The 17,764-nt window shown below is 36.6% G+C and overlaps 1 protein-coding gene across 2 annotated transcripts in view; it reads left to right on the plus strand.

The window, feature by feature from the left end:
* Positions 1-17,764, plus strand: part of FRY (FRY microtubule binding protein) — a 169,122-nt gene that overhangs the window by 138,468 nt on the left and 12,890 nt on the right. For both annotated transcript variants that reach the window (XM_083362441.1, XM_083362442.1), the window contains exons 49-58: positions 29-190; positions 484-558; positions 1,956-2,126; positions 7,651-7,851; positions 8,558-8,725; positions 9,767-9,933; positions 10,710-10,899; positions 13,607-13,756; positions 15,351-15,449; positions 15,982-16,065. In XM_083362441.1, the coding sequence (XP_083218567.1) occupies positions 29-190; positions 484-558; positions 1,956-2,126; positions 7,651-7,851; positions 8,558-8,725; positions 9,767-9,933; positions 10,710-10,899; positions 13,607-13,756; positions 15,351-15,449; positions 15,982-16,065 (1,467 nt within the window). The remainder of the gene's footprint in view (positions 1-28; positions 191-483; positions 559-1,955; positions 2,127-7,650; positions 7,852-8,557; positions 8,726-9,766; positions 9,934-10,709; positions 10,900-13,606; positions 13,757-15,350; positions 15,450-15,981; positions 16,066-17,764) is intronic.

Genomic DNA, 17,764 nt, shown 5'->3' on the forward strand with positions numbered 1-17,764 from the left:
TAAACTTTTATTGATGTTTTACTTTAAGACACCAATTATTGGCAAGCGATATGATGAGCTGCAGACTTCTTCGGGTCGTGATGGAAAACATAGAATAATGCCTGTCACACGTAGCACATCTTCAACATCTTCTGGGTCTAATTCCAATGTCCTTGTGCCTGTTAGTTGGAAGAGACCTCAGTATTCTCAGGTAAAATTCTTACTGATTTTCTGTAATGGTGGTTTGTTCCATTAATTTAGATTTAATTATTGCTGTTCAGAAATATAGAAATATTGTTTAACAATTATTGAAATATAGAGGGTCCAAATAATACCAAGGCAATATTTTGCCAGATTAAATTGTGATAATTAATGAAAATTACGTAGAATTAGAACTGAGGTTATGGATTTCTTTACATTCCTACTTCTTCTCATTAAAAATTCATATGTGTACCATTATTTTTTAAAATGTCTCCTTTTCTTTCACCTTTATTTTTTTTAAAGAAAAGAACAAAAGAAAAGTTGGTGCATGTTCTTAGTCTTTGTGGTCAAGAGGTTGGTCTGAGCAAAAATCCCTCAGTAAGTTTCATATTTCTTCTTATACCATTTATGCACAATTAATTTATATCTTCAGTTTCAGATACTGTCTTTCATTTGTCTGACATAGTCCTCCTGAATTCATGGCTCCTGCTGGATTTACAGGTGGAGGACGAGTTGGCTTTTAACAAGCTTTGGCTAAGATGCCAGTTGTGAGCTTATCTATAATGGAAGGCTGTGAGAGTGGAGACTTATGCTGTCATCACCACTAGAATAATAATGCATTTTATGTGGACTGTAATATATTTTACATGCCAGCAGACGAGAAGTGCTCTAGCCATATAACAGCAGTGTTGAGGGTGATACTTTATACTTTATACTGCTACTTCCTTTGAGATCTCTATATGCCATTTATTTTTAAAATGCAAATCTATATTATTACTAGTAAATGAAATAGTAAAAACGAAAATTTCTGAAATATTGGGATTGCCCAGTTTTTGAGCTGGGGTTTATTTTTTTGTTTTCAGGAATTATACAGTAGTGAGATTGTATTATCTCAAACTTCCTGCTGGAGGGAATGTCCAGTATCAGTATCTAGACTAGTTACACTTTAGTAAAATAATAGGTAGTGCATACCTATTTTTTTCAATTGGCTTATTTGCTGATAGCTTATGATCAGTCTACCAAGAAGCAACTCTCCATTTTTTTTGCAAATAAAATTAAATTTAAAAACTAGGTCAGCAAAATTAAAATGCTTTCTAAGTAATCCAAAGGTTTTAACTTGAACAACTGTGGGGAGTGGTGGATTTTATGAAGCTCCTTGAATGCCTATTTTTGCAGTTGCATCTTTTTTCTATAAGTGCTTGGATAAACTAAGGTCGCATTGGTCTGCAGCCATTAGGAAGTAATTGGATGGCTTTCTACAGTTCAGAGTTGTATCTTTGTTCAAATTTAATCTGAAGGCACCTATCCAACATAAATAATAAAAAAGAGTCTTCTAAAAATATCCTCTGAAGGAATTAGGTGTGTACTGAAAATACTGTTTCTGATTAGTTCATTAGTTTTAAACTACTAGAACAGGGGTCAGCAACCTGAAACAGTGAAAGAGCCACTCGGAACCGGTTCCCTCACAAAAGGAAAAACTGGGAGCCGCAAAAAAATGGGTGCACATGCGCGTACATGCATGCATGCGCAGAACAGGGTTTGACTGAAGAGTGGAGCCAAGGCAAGATATGCACCTACCCTGCATATTTGAATTGATTGGTTGAACTTTTTTAGTCCCACTTTTTTTTTTTGACTGCACATGGCTGAGGACTGGGAGCTGCAGGAGATGGTTGAAAGAGCCGCATGCGGCTCCGGAGCCGCGGGTTGCAGACCTGTGTACTAGAAGGAACCACAGAAGAGTTTTTAAAGGAAAGTCATTCCTTTTCAATGTTTAGGTCATTTTTTCTTCTTGTGGCGATTTGGATCTGATTGAGCACCAAACTAGTCTAGTAGCTTCAGAAGATGGACAACGTGAACAAGAGAATATGGATGATTCCAACAGTGAGCAACAGTTCCGAGTCTTTAGAGATTTTGATTTCCTAGATGTGGAATTAGAAGATGGTGAGGTACGGTACATTCTTTTTGACAAATCTTTACTCCTATCATAGATTAAGCCCCATGTTTGCCCTTCATATCAGTAATAATGTTCTGTTTATATTTTAGCAAGGGTATAATTGAGTAGCTATAATTCTTGATTTTGCACGAACATTTTCCACAGTAGGAGTAAAAGGACATAACACTCAGCAGGTTACCATGCCAAATATATTTAAAGTCCATGATCTTTTGCTGCCCGGCATGAAAATCTTAGCATAAAGTTAGAGCTTAATGTACTACTCTAATACTAAAATTAAAGCTAAAAGTTTGTTTCCCATACATTAAAATAAAATACAATACTTTAACCATTCTTAACCATCTGCCTGACATGCTGACTGATGATCTGAATACATGCCTCATAAACCCATTACACAACAGTTTTAAAAGCAGGGAATTTCATCAGTGACTTTCCAGAAAGCTAAAACTAAAGCTTTCTCTGTGTAAATCTTTAATGCCTTAAGATAGAGCACTTAGAAAGACTGGTGTTCTGCAGAAGAAAAACAGGAGCTTGAGGGCCTGTAATTATGTTTTAGCAGGTAAAAGCCTGTCCGTTTTTAACTGAAGTTGCTCAAAAGGCCTGTTAGCAGATTGCTTGCAAAATTTAATCTGCATGGTCTTGTTTGTGATTAATTTTGTTTCTCAATAATATTTTTATAGTTAATATGGATCCCTTCCCTCTAGAAATAATTGTTTCTGGTTAACTAGAGTACAGATCAGCACTGGGTCCTAAAGAATGCTGCTTAGTATTCTGACAACATCTTGCCACATTCCCTTCTGCAAAGAAAAGAAGGCAGTGAATGAAGGAAATGGAGGAGATTCATAAAATAAGGAATAATTTAGGGAAGGTCATATCACTTGTGAGCCTCACCTCAATCCTGTAAATAAATCCTCTTGCCACATTAAAGATAAATATCCCCTATATAACAGGTCAGATTTTGGCTGTCCTGAAGAGGCTGGTGAGAGACAGGATAAATAGTAGTAACAATTTGGCATCTTGATCTGTTCACAAACTTGTTCAGCAGGATTGTTAATGTCTATGATGAGAGGGTGCTTTGCTAAAAAGGGAGCATCTAATACTATCTACTTAGCAGGATCTGAAGCACATCCATCACTACCCAGCTGTTTGATTTTGAATTACATCAGACATGTCAAACTCGCGATATCACGTCAACGTATAGGGACGGTTTTGCCACTGCCAGCAATGGGGAGGGTGTGGCTTCCGGCAGTTTGACACCCCTGAATTATATTATTCAGCTTGATGAGCTGAACTGGAAATAAATTCCATTGAAAGAAAAATAAACTTTTGCCCTATGCTGTGCTTAAATTTGGAACATTAAAACAAAGCATTCTAAAGAAAATAAATTTGCTGGAGTAACAATAACGTTTTGTAGGTAAAATAAATGCAAGAAGTTGAAAAGAATTTATCTGGAATGGTACAGCTTTTCTACTCTGGATAGCAAAACTCAGAGCCAAATCTGCTGAATAATTCCTGAAATTCTACATTTCTTTTCAACAGTTATCAATATGAGATATTGATATATTGATAATTAAATAGTCTAAATATTGGGCCTACAGTTCAACTGGGGACAGTAGCTGTCAGGATACAAAGTGGAATGTATGTATAATGGAAAGCGTGTTCCTATAACAATAGCAGTGTTGCTAGGTGGTGTTGTAATATGTTTCCTGTTATTGACTCTTAACTTCTTTGCCCTTAACAAATAAAAAGTAAAGAGCAGATTCTGATTCAGGGAAGAAGGTAACTGTGTTTTGATTTTCAAGAAAATCCTACTGTAGCTTTAGTAGATTTGATTTTACAAGATGTAGAAAAGAATTAAGGTCATTTAATGTTCTATATTTTCTCACAACTTTTTTAGCTTAATTTTATGTGAATATGAATTTAATTTATTTGGGTTAAGAGAAAAGAGATTTAGTATTTTGTTTTTGAAACTACTGTTACATTATTTTAAGCTTTTAAAAATGAAATGCAGGAATAAATTGGTCAGCTGCAGTAATGACTGTAAGTATATTTAAATCAAATATGTTTACACAAGCTTTTCTTTTATTTGTTTCCTATTTGTTATATCTGCTATTCAGGAACTTCAGGTAAGATAATGCTATTTGAACTCATGTGCTAGTAAATGTAATGCATTGTTTGTATCCTATAATATTTACTGAACTGCTGTTTCAGTATGTGTATGCTTGTTTACATGTATGAAAGTTTTATACTTACGCACGGGTTTAGAAATGTTTTAGAATTCAAAGGAAAATGTTTCAGGTTTTCTGTAATATCCACAATAAGACTACAGCTCTCATCCATTGTGAAGTCTACAAATCATGAGTTTGACAAGATTAAATTTAGCCCACTTATTTATACATTCTGGTTGTGGTTTAAATATGACAGGATATTTGTAAAACAATAAATTATGTATACCGTAACTTAATTCTTGCATAATTATTATGAGAGGCGGTAGGAAAGGTAGTGTTTGCATTTTTCAGAACTGTCTCTGCACCTCAGGGATCCTTGGGAGTTTTGCACAATTGCCTAGACCAGGGGTAGGCAACCTTGGCTCTTTTATGACTTGTAGACTTCAACTCCCAGAATTCCTGAGCCAGCCGGCTCAGGAATTCTGGGAGTTGAAGTCCACAAGTCATAAAAGAGCGAAGGTTGCCTACCCCTGGTCTAGGAGATCCTGTCAAATGTGAATAGAAATTCTGAGAATACCAAGAGAAGCAATATATTTTGTGATATATTATCAAATATTTGGCAGGAGGAAAATATTTATAGCAATAAGCTAGCTAAGTATAACCTTTTCATTTACATGTTTCTTTTATTATTGTAATGAATGCTATAAAATTCCAGTGTTACATTTGCACAGTTCACAATCTTATAAAAAGTTGCTTTCCAATAGGGGCTCCTGAAAAAAGTAAACCTTAAGTTCACTTGCACAAATAATGGGATTATGTGACATCAAGTTGTTTTATGACTCCTAGCGACCACATATAGCTGTCTATTAATGTTAGACTGTGCCACAAGTGGAAAAAGTGCAAGGAGAATTGGAGTACATGCCATTAATCAAATTCATTCATGTTTTAAGCTAACTGTAAAGATCTTCAATGTTTTCAGTGATACAGACCCATGTTTCATTGCTAAAAGTTAGCAAACCTGTCAACACATTAATGACTGAAAAAAAATCTATTAGCAGTTCAGCCCAATTAAAACCTATAAGACTTGTTTCTATGGAAGCAAATGTAAGATTGTACTGTACAATGTTAACTAGATTTAAAATGTAAACATAAACCACATTTTTTAAAAAACTAAACTATTCTTAAATAAATGTTTGTCTGTTTTTTACACATAAAATAATTTTAGGAGGTTTTTTTTCAGAAAATCAGGATTAAAAATAAGAGCTCTTTTGATTTTGGAATCTTGCATTATGCATGCTAAATTGAGAGTGTAACATTTTATTTTAATTCTGATCTTCAACACTGTAGATAGACTAGATAGATAGATATTCAAAATACTTTTTTCAACTGCATGAACAAATAATTATATATATTTTTTGGCTTGCTAACAAAGAATAAAGGGAGACCGATATGATCATTATTAGCAAGCCAAAAAATTTACACAAATATGAGCTGCCACTGCTGTGGCTACTGCCTGTAGATGGCCTTGGGCTGGGCTGAAACAGGAAATAAGATTTGTCCTGCGTCTGGGACTAAGCAAGTGTATTCTGAATGCTTAACAAACATTTCACACACCCACACACCCACAGCCACACCCACAGCCACACAAACACACACACACACACACACACACACACATATATATATATTCAAAAAGCCTTGACAAATACTTAAACATATATATATATATATCTACGAAAACATATATATATATATATATATATATATATATATACATACATACATACATACATACATACATACATACATATATATATATATATATATATATATATATATATATCCCTCATAATAGACATTGCTCTTACTAACTGTGTACAGTTTAAGGGGTATCTCATAATTTTAAAATTTTAGTCTTCAGTGTCAGTCATATGAAAATAAATAGAATTTCATCATTCCAACATTCTAAAAATTCATGTTTTGAAAATAGCAGAGTTTTTAGAGGAGACAATCATAATGTTATTAAGTTTCCCTCTTTAAATAGCTATGGTTGTGTGTATGTATGTGTGTGTGTGTGTGTGTGTGTGTGTGTATATATATATCTGGATCTTTGGTTATTCGGGTTTTTTTCCCGCGTAGAACTAAAGGTGTAGGCGCAACGTTTCGACAGAATCCCATCCGTCATCATCAGGCTGGTGGCTTTAGCTTCCTTCTTCTGGGAGAAGCATGTGGCTGTTTGTTCCTCTTTTTTAAACTGCCAGAGGGGGTGTGTTCTGTGGGTGGAGGTGTGCTCTGATTGGGTGGGGGGACCAAGTGTGTTCTGATTGGGTGGGAGTGTGTTCTGAGTGGATGGGCTGGTCTCAGCTGCCAGCCCCAGACCTGAGCTGGTGAGTTGTGCTGCTTTTGTTCGGCTTCGTGTTTGTGGTGGTGCCATGTTTTTATAGTGGGTGTCAGTTTGCTTATTGTGTGGTTTGGAGGGGTTTAAAGTGGCTGATGTTGCAGCTGTAGTTAGGTTTCTGTTTTGTGGTTGTGTGTTGTTATCGTTGTGGGTTCGGATTTGCTTTTTCAATGGTTGTGTGGTGGTGATGTCATGTGATGTTATCATGAGTTTGGGTCTGGTATCATTCTTGGTGGTTGGGACTCGTCTGTCAATCAAGGCGGGTTTCCAAATGGCTGGTAGGCCACAATGATAACGAGGCACAACCACAAAACAGAAACCTAACTACAGCTGCAACATCAGCCACTTTAAACCCCTCCAAACCACACAATAAGCAAACTGACACCCACTATAAAAACATGGCACCACCACAAACACGAAGTTCAACAAAAGCAGCACAACTCACCAGCTCAGGTCTGGGGCTGGCAGCTGAGACCAGCCCATCCACTCAGAACACACCCCCACCAAATCAGAACACACCCACCATTCAAAACATACTCCCACCCAATCAGAACACACTTGGTCCCCCACCCAATCAGAGCACACCTCCACCCACAGAACACACCCCCTCTGGCAGTTTAAAAAAGAGGAACAAACAGCCACATGCTTCTCCCAGAAGAAGGAAGCTAAAGCCACCAGCCTGATGATGACGGATGGGATTCCGTCGAAACGTTGCGCCTACACCTTTAGTTCTATGCGGGGGAAAACCCGAATAACCAAAGATCCATATATATATATATATATATATATATATATATATATATATATATATATATATATATATATATATATATATCTTGCATTATACACATACATACATACATACACATACATACACACATACACACAAAAACAACAAATGCATATATGTGTTGTATAGTAGCAGAGAAAATAAACCACTGCTATGATTGCAGGGTGAAAGCATGGACAATTTCAACTGGGGAGTTCGTAGGCGTTCTCTTGACAGTCTGGACAAGTGTGATATGCAGCTTCTGGAAGAAAGCCAGCTTTCAGGAAGTATTCCCAGCCTAAACAAAATCAACCATGAAGATTCTGATGAATCATCGGAAGAGGAGGACCTTACAACAAGCCAAATCTTGGAACAATCAGAACTTGTAAGTACTTAACTTGAAAGTTAAGCTGCTAGAAACTAAACTACATTTAAAAATGAGGAAATATAAATATTTAAATTCATTTGAAATGAAATTGGATGTCATAACCTTTAAGTGATTTGTTCTGAATTGCTTCACCTTTTGAGAGTCAACAAATATGAAAAAAATGCCCAATTTTCAAAAGTTGCCAGATACTCTCATATTTGATAAGAGGTACTGTTTTCTGTGACACATTACATGTCACATTTGATTGAATCGTTTATCTCACTCTTTTTAGTAGAATATTACAAGAAAAAGAGAAAAAAACTCACAAGGAATCAGCATTTATTTTTAAAGATGTGATTATGAAATTAATACATTTATTAAGTGTATTATTTTCTCCAGAAAAAAACCCATAAATAGTTTCAGGCAGACTGTTTGTGGGAAAAGGATGTCAGCTCTCTCCCACTTACTCAGACTTGTACGGGATGGATAAAGGAGCAATCTTTGGGCAGTACTCACTCAATGCTTTGGCCTAAGCCAGGGGTAGGCAACCTTGGCTCTTTTATGACTCGCGGACTTCAACTCCCAGAATTCCTGAGCCAGCATAGCTGGCTCAGGAATTCTGGGAGTTGAAGTCCGCGAGTCATAAAAGAGCCAAGGTTGCCGACCCCTGGCCTAAGCAGAAGCATCTCCCGGAGGAATGTGCCCTTTCTCTCTTTTTTAACAGGTCATGACACTTTCCCCTTCTGAAGACACAAATCACATTGATGCCCTTTCCATGCCATGTGAGGCAGCAGCAGCAGCAGCCGGTCCACCTCCTTTCAATTCAAGAACTTCTAGTTTTAACACATCTTTGCAAGAAATGAATAATCTCCAGGTCTCTGAAGAGTCAAAGGTGAGTTAATTTAAAATTTAAGAAATAGTGGCTGGAATGGCGAGTTTGGGATACATATTTGCTAAAAGACAAGAGTTTTAGGTCTGCAAAATAACACTTTACAGTTCTGTATAACAAAGTCAGATGTATTTGTGCACCAAATTAAATATATAAGCTTCTCAAGTTACACTGGAAAATGTTGGCATTACACTTTTACATCTTTAATAGATGACTGCACTAAGTGGCCTGTGGGAGTTAACTTGAATTCTATTCCATCCCCTAAATGTGGGAGTATTGTGCTACTGAGTGTAGTGAATTCCATTTTTGCTTGTTTGGACTACTTTGAGATTGCGATTACAGTATGCAGAGTTTTGTAAGTCTCAAATGCCTGAAACAAAACGTATTGACACAACTATGAAAAGTTAGTAAAAGTTAATAAGGGCTTAGTAGATTTGCCTTGGTTGTGCTTGTGATTTCTATTTTCTTCTCTTGGAAATGCTTTCTTTTTAAAAAAAAATGTTCAGTAAATTTTGTAACTCAAAAAGATAGGATTTTTTTTTCAGTTGAAAAATTGGTATTTTCTTCCCTGATGTTATATACCTCTGTCATGTTTTTCCCCCCTTCCTTTACTTTTAACTGAAAGGAACTGATTCACCATAATAATTTTTTTTTAATTTTGATTGCTCATGTTTGGAATTTTCATGCAAATCAATAATTTTAGTTCTGTGCAGCTGTATAACAAATACATCATATCATATGATCATATTTGATAAATAAAATTTTATTTGGCTGTATCAATATTATCAATATTATTTGACTTTATAAGCACCCCTAAGTGACCTTGTCTTTGCTTGGAAGTAATTAGAACTTGTCTTAGCTACCAGAGTTGTAGGCTAAACTCAGAACTTTAAAAGAAAAATCATTCTGGAACAAAGCAAGAGCAATCCACTGTATTGTTTCTAGGAGTAGCATGGGTTCACATTCATTAAGTCATCTGAAGCAAAATTCAGCTCAAATTGTACTACAAATTGCACTATTTATAATTATAACTGATTCCTTTAGGTGGAAGGTGCCCAAGAAGAAGAAGATACCTCAGTTCAGGAGGATGATCTGTCCGGATCTACCAATGAACTCCCAGCAGCATTTGAATACGGTGATAGTTTTAGTCTAGATATGACTGAAGCTGAAGAAAAAGGTGACCGACTTCTAGACCAATATGCACTTGCCAGGTAGGTTCCTTCCTTCCTTCCTTCCTTCCTTCCTTCCTTCCTTCCTTCCTTCCTTCCTTCCTTCCTTCCTTCCTTCCTTCCTGTTCAAGGCAATATACATAGGACTCTTGTCTATTGTTCCCAACAACCTCCCTCTAAGGCTGTGAGCGTGAGTGGCCCATTGAAATTCTGTGGGCATTGGTGGAACTGAACGCAGCCTTCCTACTCTTAGTCCAGCACCTTTGCAGCTGCTCCAGACCAGTTATGTTTTACTCCAGACTTTGGATTAGTTCTTTCCATATGCACATATATATTCTTCATACAGTATTTACTTGAAAGGAAAATATCTTCTTAGATACAGTCATGGTGACATTTTTGTTTTTATTGTCTTGTTTTCCTTTGAGGCAGCGGTCATACATTTAGGGTTGTGTTTCTTTATGCATATATTTATGTATGAGAGCAGTTTTATCTATATTTCTTTTTTAATAAATAAAAGTGCACACAACAAAATTCACAGCATACAGTAGCAAAACAGTAAAATGGTTCAAATAAATGAAAGCTATTTCCTAAAATAAAACTAAAAGCAAATGTTTAAAAATGCAATATAAATTTCAAGAGGTTTAATTATAGGTATGCCAGGATGAATTGAAAAATTGAAAAAAAATTACACGATAGCATATAAGAAACAGTTTGTGTCAAATCATTACACTCATTAAGATTGTACATGTATGAAAACCAAGGAGTTTTAGACACATTATCTGTCCTTATCTAACATGGTGAATTTTTCTTTGTTACAGTTTTGGTGAAGGTGACCGCATTCCTTCACCCCCACCTTCCCCATTCTTTTCTGCTATCCTGGCTGCATTTCAGCCTACTCCCTGTGATGCTGCAGAAGAAGCTTGGCGTAGTCATATAAACCAGCTTATGTGTGACTCAGATGGCTCCTGTGCTGTTTATACTTTCCATGTGTTTTCCTCCTTGTTCAAGGTAAGGAAATAGTTCTAGAATCCTATATGGTTAATTCTGGATAAATATAAAAAGCTTATAATTTGTAGTAGAAGTGTCTAGAAGAGAATTGCCTTATGTGTCACTCTTTAAATTCCTAGATAATGTTTACAGAAATTCTGCTTTCCTAACTCTTGTGCTCAAGCCTTCATAAAGGTGCTTTCACATGGACACTGTAAATGAATATAGTTCACTACAGTAATTTCTTGCTGCATTCAGACAACCTAATTATTCTCAAGCCATGTTTTTCTCTTCCTTTACTCTGGTTTAAGTAGATGGATTCAGAAGAGAAATGTATATTTGTGAAGATGGATTGTTCCTATAGGTTTTATGAGTGCGGCTTACTTCAGCTAGTCATAGTTATAGTTGTTTACTTCTTTCAGATTTCTCCTATTCACTTTTTTAGATACCTCAATTCTATGGGAAGAGTTTTCATACTTTAATGTGACAGAACTTTAAAACAGTCAAATTTCACATTTGGGAACTGGCTCTGCAATCTCTTTTTTCTTCTATCATTTGCTCTTTCATAACTTTATAAAGAAAATAATATTTTATTTTTACATGGGTCAAGACAGTTGGTATTTCAGGAAGTAAAATGAATCTTTGTGGTGGGGAGGTAGTGGCAAATCACTTCCATGAATCCTGTTGTTTAAAACTAATTGCACTGTTTTGAAACAGAGGACTATTTGCATTTTTTCAAGAAAACTCAGCCTGGTTTGTTGAAAATATGGCAGAATTATCATTCTGGGATTTTAAAGCATACTTGCAATAGACATTAGAGGCACCTGTATTGCATTTAACCACTTTGGGAAGGAACAGAGTTGAGGTTGGTAGGACAAATTTGTAGATGTTCAAACACATCTTATACGGTGTTTTGAACAGTATACAGTGTCCTTTATAATAAAACACTTAAATAGAGTTGAATGTTAGTGAACACTAAAATTGAATTCTTCATGCAAGAAGAAACTGAAAGACAATCCTCTACTGAGAAAAAAGGGTCATGCCTGGACATAGACTTTTACTTTTAAATAACTTTGTTTAGCAGGAAAACCATTTAAAATTGTTTGGTCATGAAAATCTCACCTCTGTTTAGCTGTTCTATTTTATATTAATATACTTGTCTGGTAATAACACACCCTGATAACTCTGCTTTAATATCCAATGCAAAAATTTCCCACCATGGTTTTTAAATGATAAACCAAAGTTATTATTAGCTGTTTACAGTTATAACAGAGCATTCCTTAAGGCAAAATAATCTCAATTAAGAAAAATGAAAAAAGAAATTCAGCTTTCATAGTTTCCAGCTGAACCTCATTGTGTAAATTTTTTTTTCAAGTAGTACCGAAACACAGAGAAGCCTCTCCTGCGATTTTCTTTTTTTAATAATGATTTTATCAAACATTATAGTTAAACAGATAAAAACTACGTTATCTTAACTACAAATAGTAAAAAGAAAAGTAGAAAGTGCAGAAAAAGAAAAAAAAATATAGAAAGAAAAATAGAAACAATTAAATGTAGCAAAAAAGCAATACAACCTCTCTTAAGAAGAGCTGTGTAAGAACATTATTCAGATAAGCACAAACACACTGCAGCAACCCAGAACACCAGAAAAAGGAAACAGGCAACCTATAAGCATCTTCCAATAAAATGGACACCCACACAATAACTTTATCAACCCACAACAGTACAACCAACAGAAACTATGAAAAAGATAACACTGTCATACATCAAAAAATCTCAGAAACAACCACAAACTAATACAACCACATGTCATTACCATAGCACACAACCAAATAAAGGTTTCCAACACATCTTAACTGAACCAAAAGACTCAGTAGCTCCTGGGGGGGAAAAAACCAGATGTCATCTACAACATACTCCTGGGGCAGGTAGGAAGGAGACTGGCATAGCACATTCATGAATACCAGTACTATACAGAAAGTTAATAGTGCATAATTAAACCATTACAGATATACATATATCCTTAAGTATATAAATATACACCCCACTTACGTTACATATTTCATCTTGAATCATACAAGAAACAAAAGACATTACAGATACTCCTTGACTTACCACTGGTTCCTTAGCGACTGTTCAAAGTTAAGACAGATTCCTTGAAAGCTACTTACGACTCAGTTTCAAATTGATGGTAGCTGCAGCACCTCTGCAGTTATTTGCCCTTATGATCGACCACAGGAATGCTGCAGCTCTCACGCATCCCAGCCTGCTAAGTCCCTGCAGCCACTCATTCACCCAAGGGAGATCAGATTGGCTGTAGTGCATCCAGCCTGATCTCTCCTTGCTTGCTGGAGGCTGGCACACTCCAGCAAGCTTGATCTCTCCCAGGTCGCTGGGTGGGAAGGAAGCTGAAGGACTAGAAGGACCCAAGGGGCGAGAAGTAGAATATGGGATGCCTCAGGGTGGAGGAAGCCCAGGGAAGGCAAGCATGGGCCTACAGTAGGCCTCCCAGGGCCTCCCTCACCCTGAGGAACCCTGTACTTGCTTAACAACCCATATGTTTGTTTCCACAACTACATCAGGGAGAGCAGAGGATGAGTGTCGTCACCACTTGCAACCTTAATGGGCAAGCTCCATTATGGTCATAACTCAAGAACTGCCTGTGTATGAAACTAAAAGATGTATTAAATTCTACAGCAAATATAATAGGCATAATTCTGCTTTACAGAATATTCAGAAAAGATTCTGCTTTCTAACTTGTGATGCTGCCAGCTATCTTGGTGACAATCTGCGAGGAATTGGCTCAAAGTTTGTTAGCTCATCCCAGATGCTGACTTCATGTTCAGAATGTCCTACACTTTTTGTAGATGCTGAAACCGTGAGTAAATTTACATAAGCAATCACACTAAAGCAGCATGTTTTTTAGAATTACGTGGATGTATAATTTCATCATATCTTTTCATGATCAGCATGTCAGTTCTTCTGAATATCTGTTCACTGGATAATGACAGATATATTGCATATTATGGAGCATACAATACAGCCTTTAATGCACAATTATATTTTATTTATTTGTATCCCATTTTATTATTATTTTTATAATTAACTCAAGATGGCAAACATATCCAACACACCTTCCTTCTCCATTTTCCCCACAACAACAAACCTGTGAGGTAGGTTGGGTTGAGAGTGAGTAACTGGCCCAAAGTCACCCAACTGACTTTCATGCCTAAGACAGGACTTGAAGTGACTCCCGCTTTCTAGCCAGATGCCTTAATCAACAAAATCTGTTTTTGTATGAATTGCCATGTCAGACTATAAATGGAAACTTACATCACCAAAGTGCTACTATTCAAATTCCAAACCATTTTCTTCATGAAGAAGGCTAAACTAGAGACTGAAGATTGAGTCATAGCACCTATTTTCTTAGTTTGGGACATTTTGCTGGTCACCCGAGCAACTTCATCAGTCAGAGCAAGTTAGTTAGGCAGAGTCCTTGGAATGTACCAATTCCTTCCACATTTTTTCCCCAGAGTTCATTGTAATATGTCAATGCAGATTTTCAGTCATTCAGGTAAAGTTGTTGATTGAGTCATGACAACTAGACCTATTTTCTTGATTTTTGAGATGTTTCACTGCTCATCCAAGCAGCTTCACCAATCAGAGTAAGTTGGTTAGGAGGAGAGGTTAGTGCAGGAGGAATTAGTACATTCCAATGATTCATAATAATAGAGTGGAGTGGAGAGGAATGTAATGGAATGATAGAGTTGAAAGGGACCTTGCAGGTCTTCTAGTCCAACCCCTTGCTCAGGCAGGAAACCCTATACCATTTCAGACAAATAGTTGTCTAATCATTTCTTTAAAACGTCCAGTATTGGAGCATTCACAACTTCTGGAAGCCAGTCATTCCACTGATTAATTGTTCTTAACTGTCAGGAAATTTCTCCTTAGTTCTAGGTTGCTTCTGTCCTTGATTAGTTTCTATCCATTGCTTCTTGTCCTGCCTTCAGGTGTTTTGGAGAATAGCTTGACTTCCTCTTCTTAACCCCTGAGATATTGGAATACTATCATGTCACCCCTAGTCCTTCTTAAACTAGACATACCCAATTCCAGCAACCGTTCTTTATATGTTTTATGATCTCTGCCTAACTAATTAACTCTGACTGATGAAATTGCTTGGCTGAGCAGTGAAATATTTCAAACCAACAACAAAATAAGTCTAGCTTCCATGACTCAGCCTTAAGATAACTTTACCAGGATGACTGAGAATCTTCATCAGCTAGACCAGAGTTTCTCTGCAATATCTGATCTCATATGAAGCAGTGTGCCTCAGACAAAGCCACTTCTGCATGACTATTCCAGAGTTTAACTCTTATGGGATTGTTCCTACTGATTTTCATTACTCGATGAGAGCATTTTTTACCAGTGTTTGAAAGAAACAATATTCATTGAAGCATCTTTATTTTTTCCAGCTTCTCTCTTGTGGGCTTCTAGAGAAATTAAAGTTTAGTGTCTTAGAACTGCAAGAATACTTGGATACATATAATAACAGAAAAGAAGCAACACTTTCTGTAAGCATGATTGTTATGTTTTGTGTTATGTTGATTTTGTCTTATTTTAAAATCTAAAATCTGGAAGGGGATTAGTTCATCAGTAAGTCATTTTTTAAAAAACAAACTTAGAGCTAGTTACACTGATGTTGTGTTATTCATTACTTTCAGAATATACTCTACGTATCTTAAAGATTTTAACTTTTAAAACTTTATCACATTTTAGGAAGTAAACAAGATCTATAAATGTTTTTAGGGATTGGAGTCATCATAATGTGATTAAATTTGATTAGGTTATAATGTAGTATCTACTACATTTTAATTCAAGAATTTTATATTCAGCACAGTAATGCATCAGTTCTTAGATTTATTCCAGAAAATATTTAGAAATTCAGTAAAATGTATATTATCTCAAAAGTATGATTTTCAAAAAATGGAAAGATTATGTCTTTTGTGCTAATGCCTATATAAATATGTGTGGGTGTGGATGTGTATGTATGTATATATATACATATATACACATATATACATATATATTGTTTTTTACAAACAGTGGCTGGCAAACTGCAAGGCAACTTTTTCAGGGGGTTCAAGAGATGGGGTTATCACCTGTCAGCCAGGAGATTCAGAAGAAAAGGTAATAAAAATTCTGGTTTTATGGTATCGTTTCTGGAAGAAGGTTTTTGTGTGCCTTGTGTTGGTTTCAATTTCAGTCTAATACCATAGCAACTATGGGAACTTAATATAAGCAGATTCTGAGTTATTCTCACACATGCTGAGGGAAGGTTTGCACTGCCATAGAGTTTTGTTTTGTTTTTTGAACATTGAAAAATCCCTTCTTCCTTCGAATCCCCACCATTTCGTTTCATTTCATTTTATTATATTTGTATACCGCCCTTCTCCCGAAGGACTCAGGGCGGTGAACAGGGCATATATAAAAATACAGAATACAAAAATTAAAAAAAATTAAATAGTAGCCCAGCTAAAACAATCAATAATAATATAAAAATCCCCATTAAAACCCCAACACATCCCCCATCAGGCCAGGCCGGCTTGTTCAAATAGATGGGTCTTCAGACCGCGTCGGAAGGAACAAAGGTCAGGTGCCATCCGGAGCTCGACCGGCAACTGATTCCATAAAGCCGGAGCGCCCACAGAGAAGGCCCTCCCCCTGGGGGCCGCCAGCCGACATTCTCTGACCAGAGGCACCCTGAGGAGGCCCTCTCTGTGGGAACTTACAGAGAGGGCCTCCTCTTACTTACTTCCCACCAGTAAGTCAAAGTATATGTAAATACCTAAAATTCATGGAAATATATTAATTTAATTGCTATGGCCACCCATCTCAACCAAATGCCAATAACGGGGAAAGAAAGAATAGTTTCCTTTTCTAGGGTTGCCAGCTTTTTTCTAGGAAGAATGCCTCTGATGAATTTGAAGGGAATCTTCAAATGGACCAGCCTCATATGTCTTTCAACAGCCATCCTCCAGCTGTTTCAAAGACTTTTTCGGGTTATTCATGTGCATATATAATACAGAGTATTGAGTAGTGGGTTCTTGGCCACTACAATGGACTCAGCATGGCAGGTCTTTATTGGTAGCAGTACTCCAGCGAACAAAGGGGTTACCTGTATCCCCTTATAGACTTGGCCAGGTGCACTGGCAGCCAATCCCTTATTTGGGTTTTCCCACCGAGCGCTTACCAGCCAGTCCCGTTACAGTACAGCGCCACCTGATGGTTACAGTGAGCTGCTGCTATATTTTATTATCCCCATACATAACAGAGATTAGCAACAAAGGGTCTGTGCCTGCTCCTGCATTCAGAGGCAACACAGGAAAGACCATTCAACAGATACAGCTGCCTCAACTTTGCAAACAACCCCTTGACTATTTTGCACTCATTCCTATATAATCAGAAAGTAGACATATATTAGTGAATAGGCTTATGTCTCACTTTGGACCAGAAAACAAAAAAGTGCTTTGAAGCACAAGTGAATGTAGTAGCATTTGTCTGTAGCGCCTTAAAGCAGCTATGCCTTTTCCAGGATCATTCATTTACCGCAAAAGCATCTTTTTGCCTTCAACTCGAAAATACTCCTTGAAAAAGCATGAAAGAGATTCCCCCAGTAATCTAGAAGCTTGGCTTACATTTCTCTTTGGGAAAGAGGTGGAATAAATGACCAGATTTATGTAGGTATTTCCGTATTATGTTTGAGGGCTTATAGGCCAGTCTTGCAACTCTCAAGCAGTTTAATCCCCTAGCTGGGATTAAAATCATACTATTAGTTTCAAAATAACTACATCAACATAAAAAAAGTTCTAATCATTTAAGATTACCA

Source organism: Vipera ursinii (genome assembly GCF_947247035.1).
Source record: "Vipera ursinii genome assembly, chromosome: 4".
NCBI classification, from domain to species: Eukaryota; Metazoa; Chordata; class Lepidosauria; order Squamata; family Viperidae; genus Vipera; species Vipera ursinii.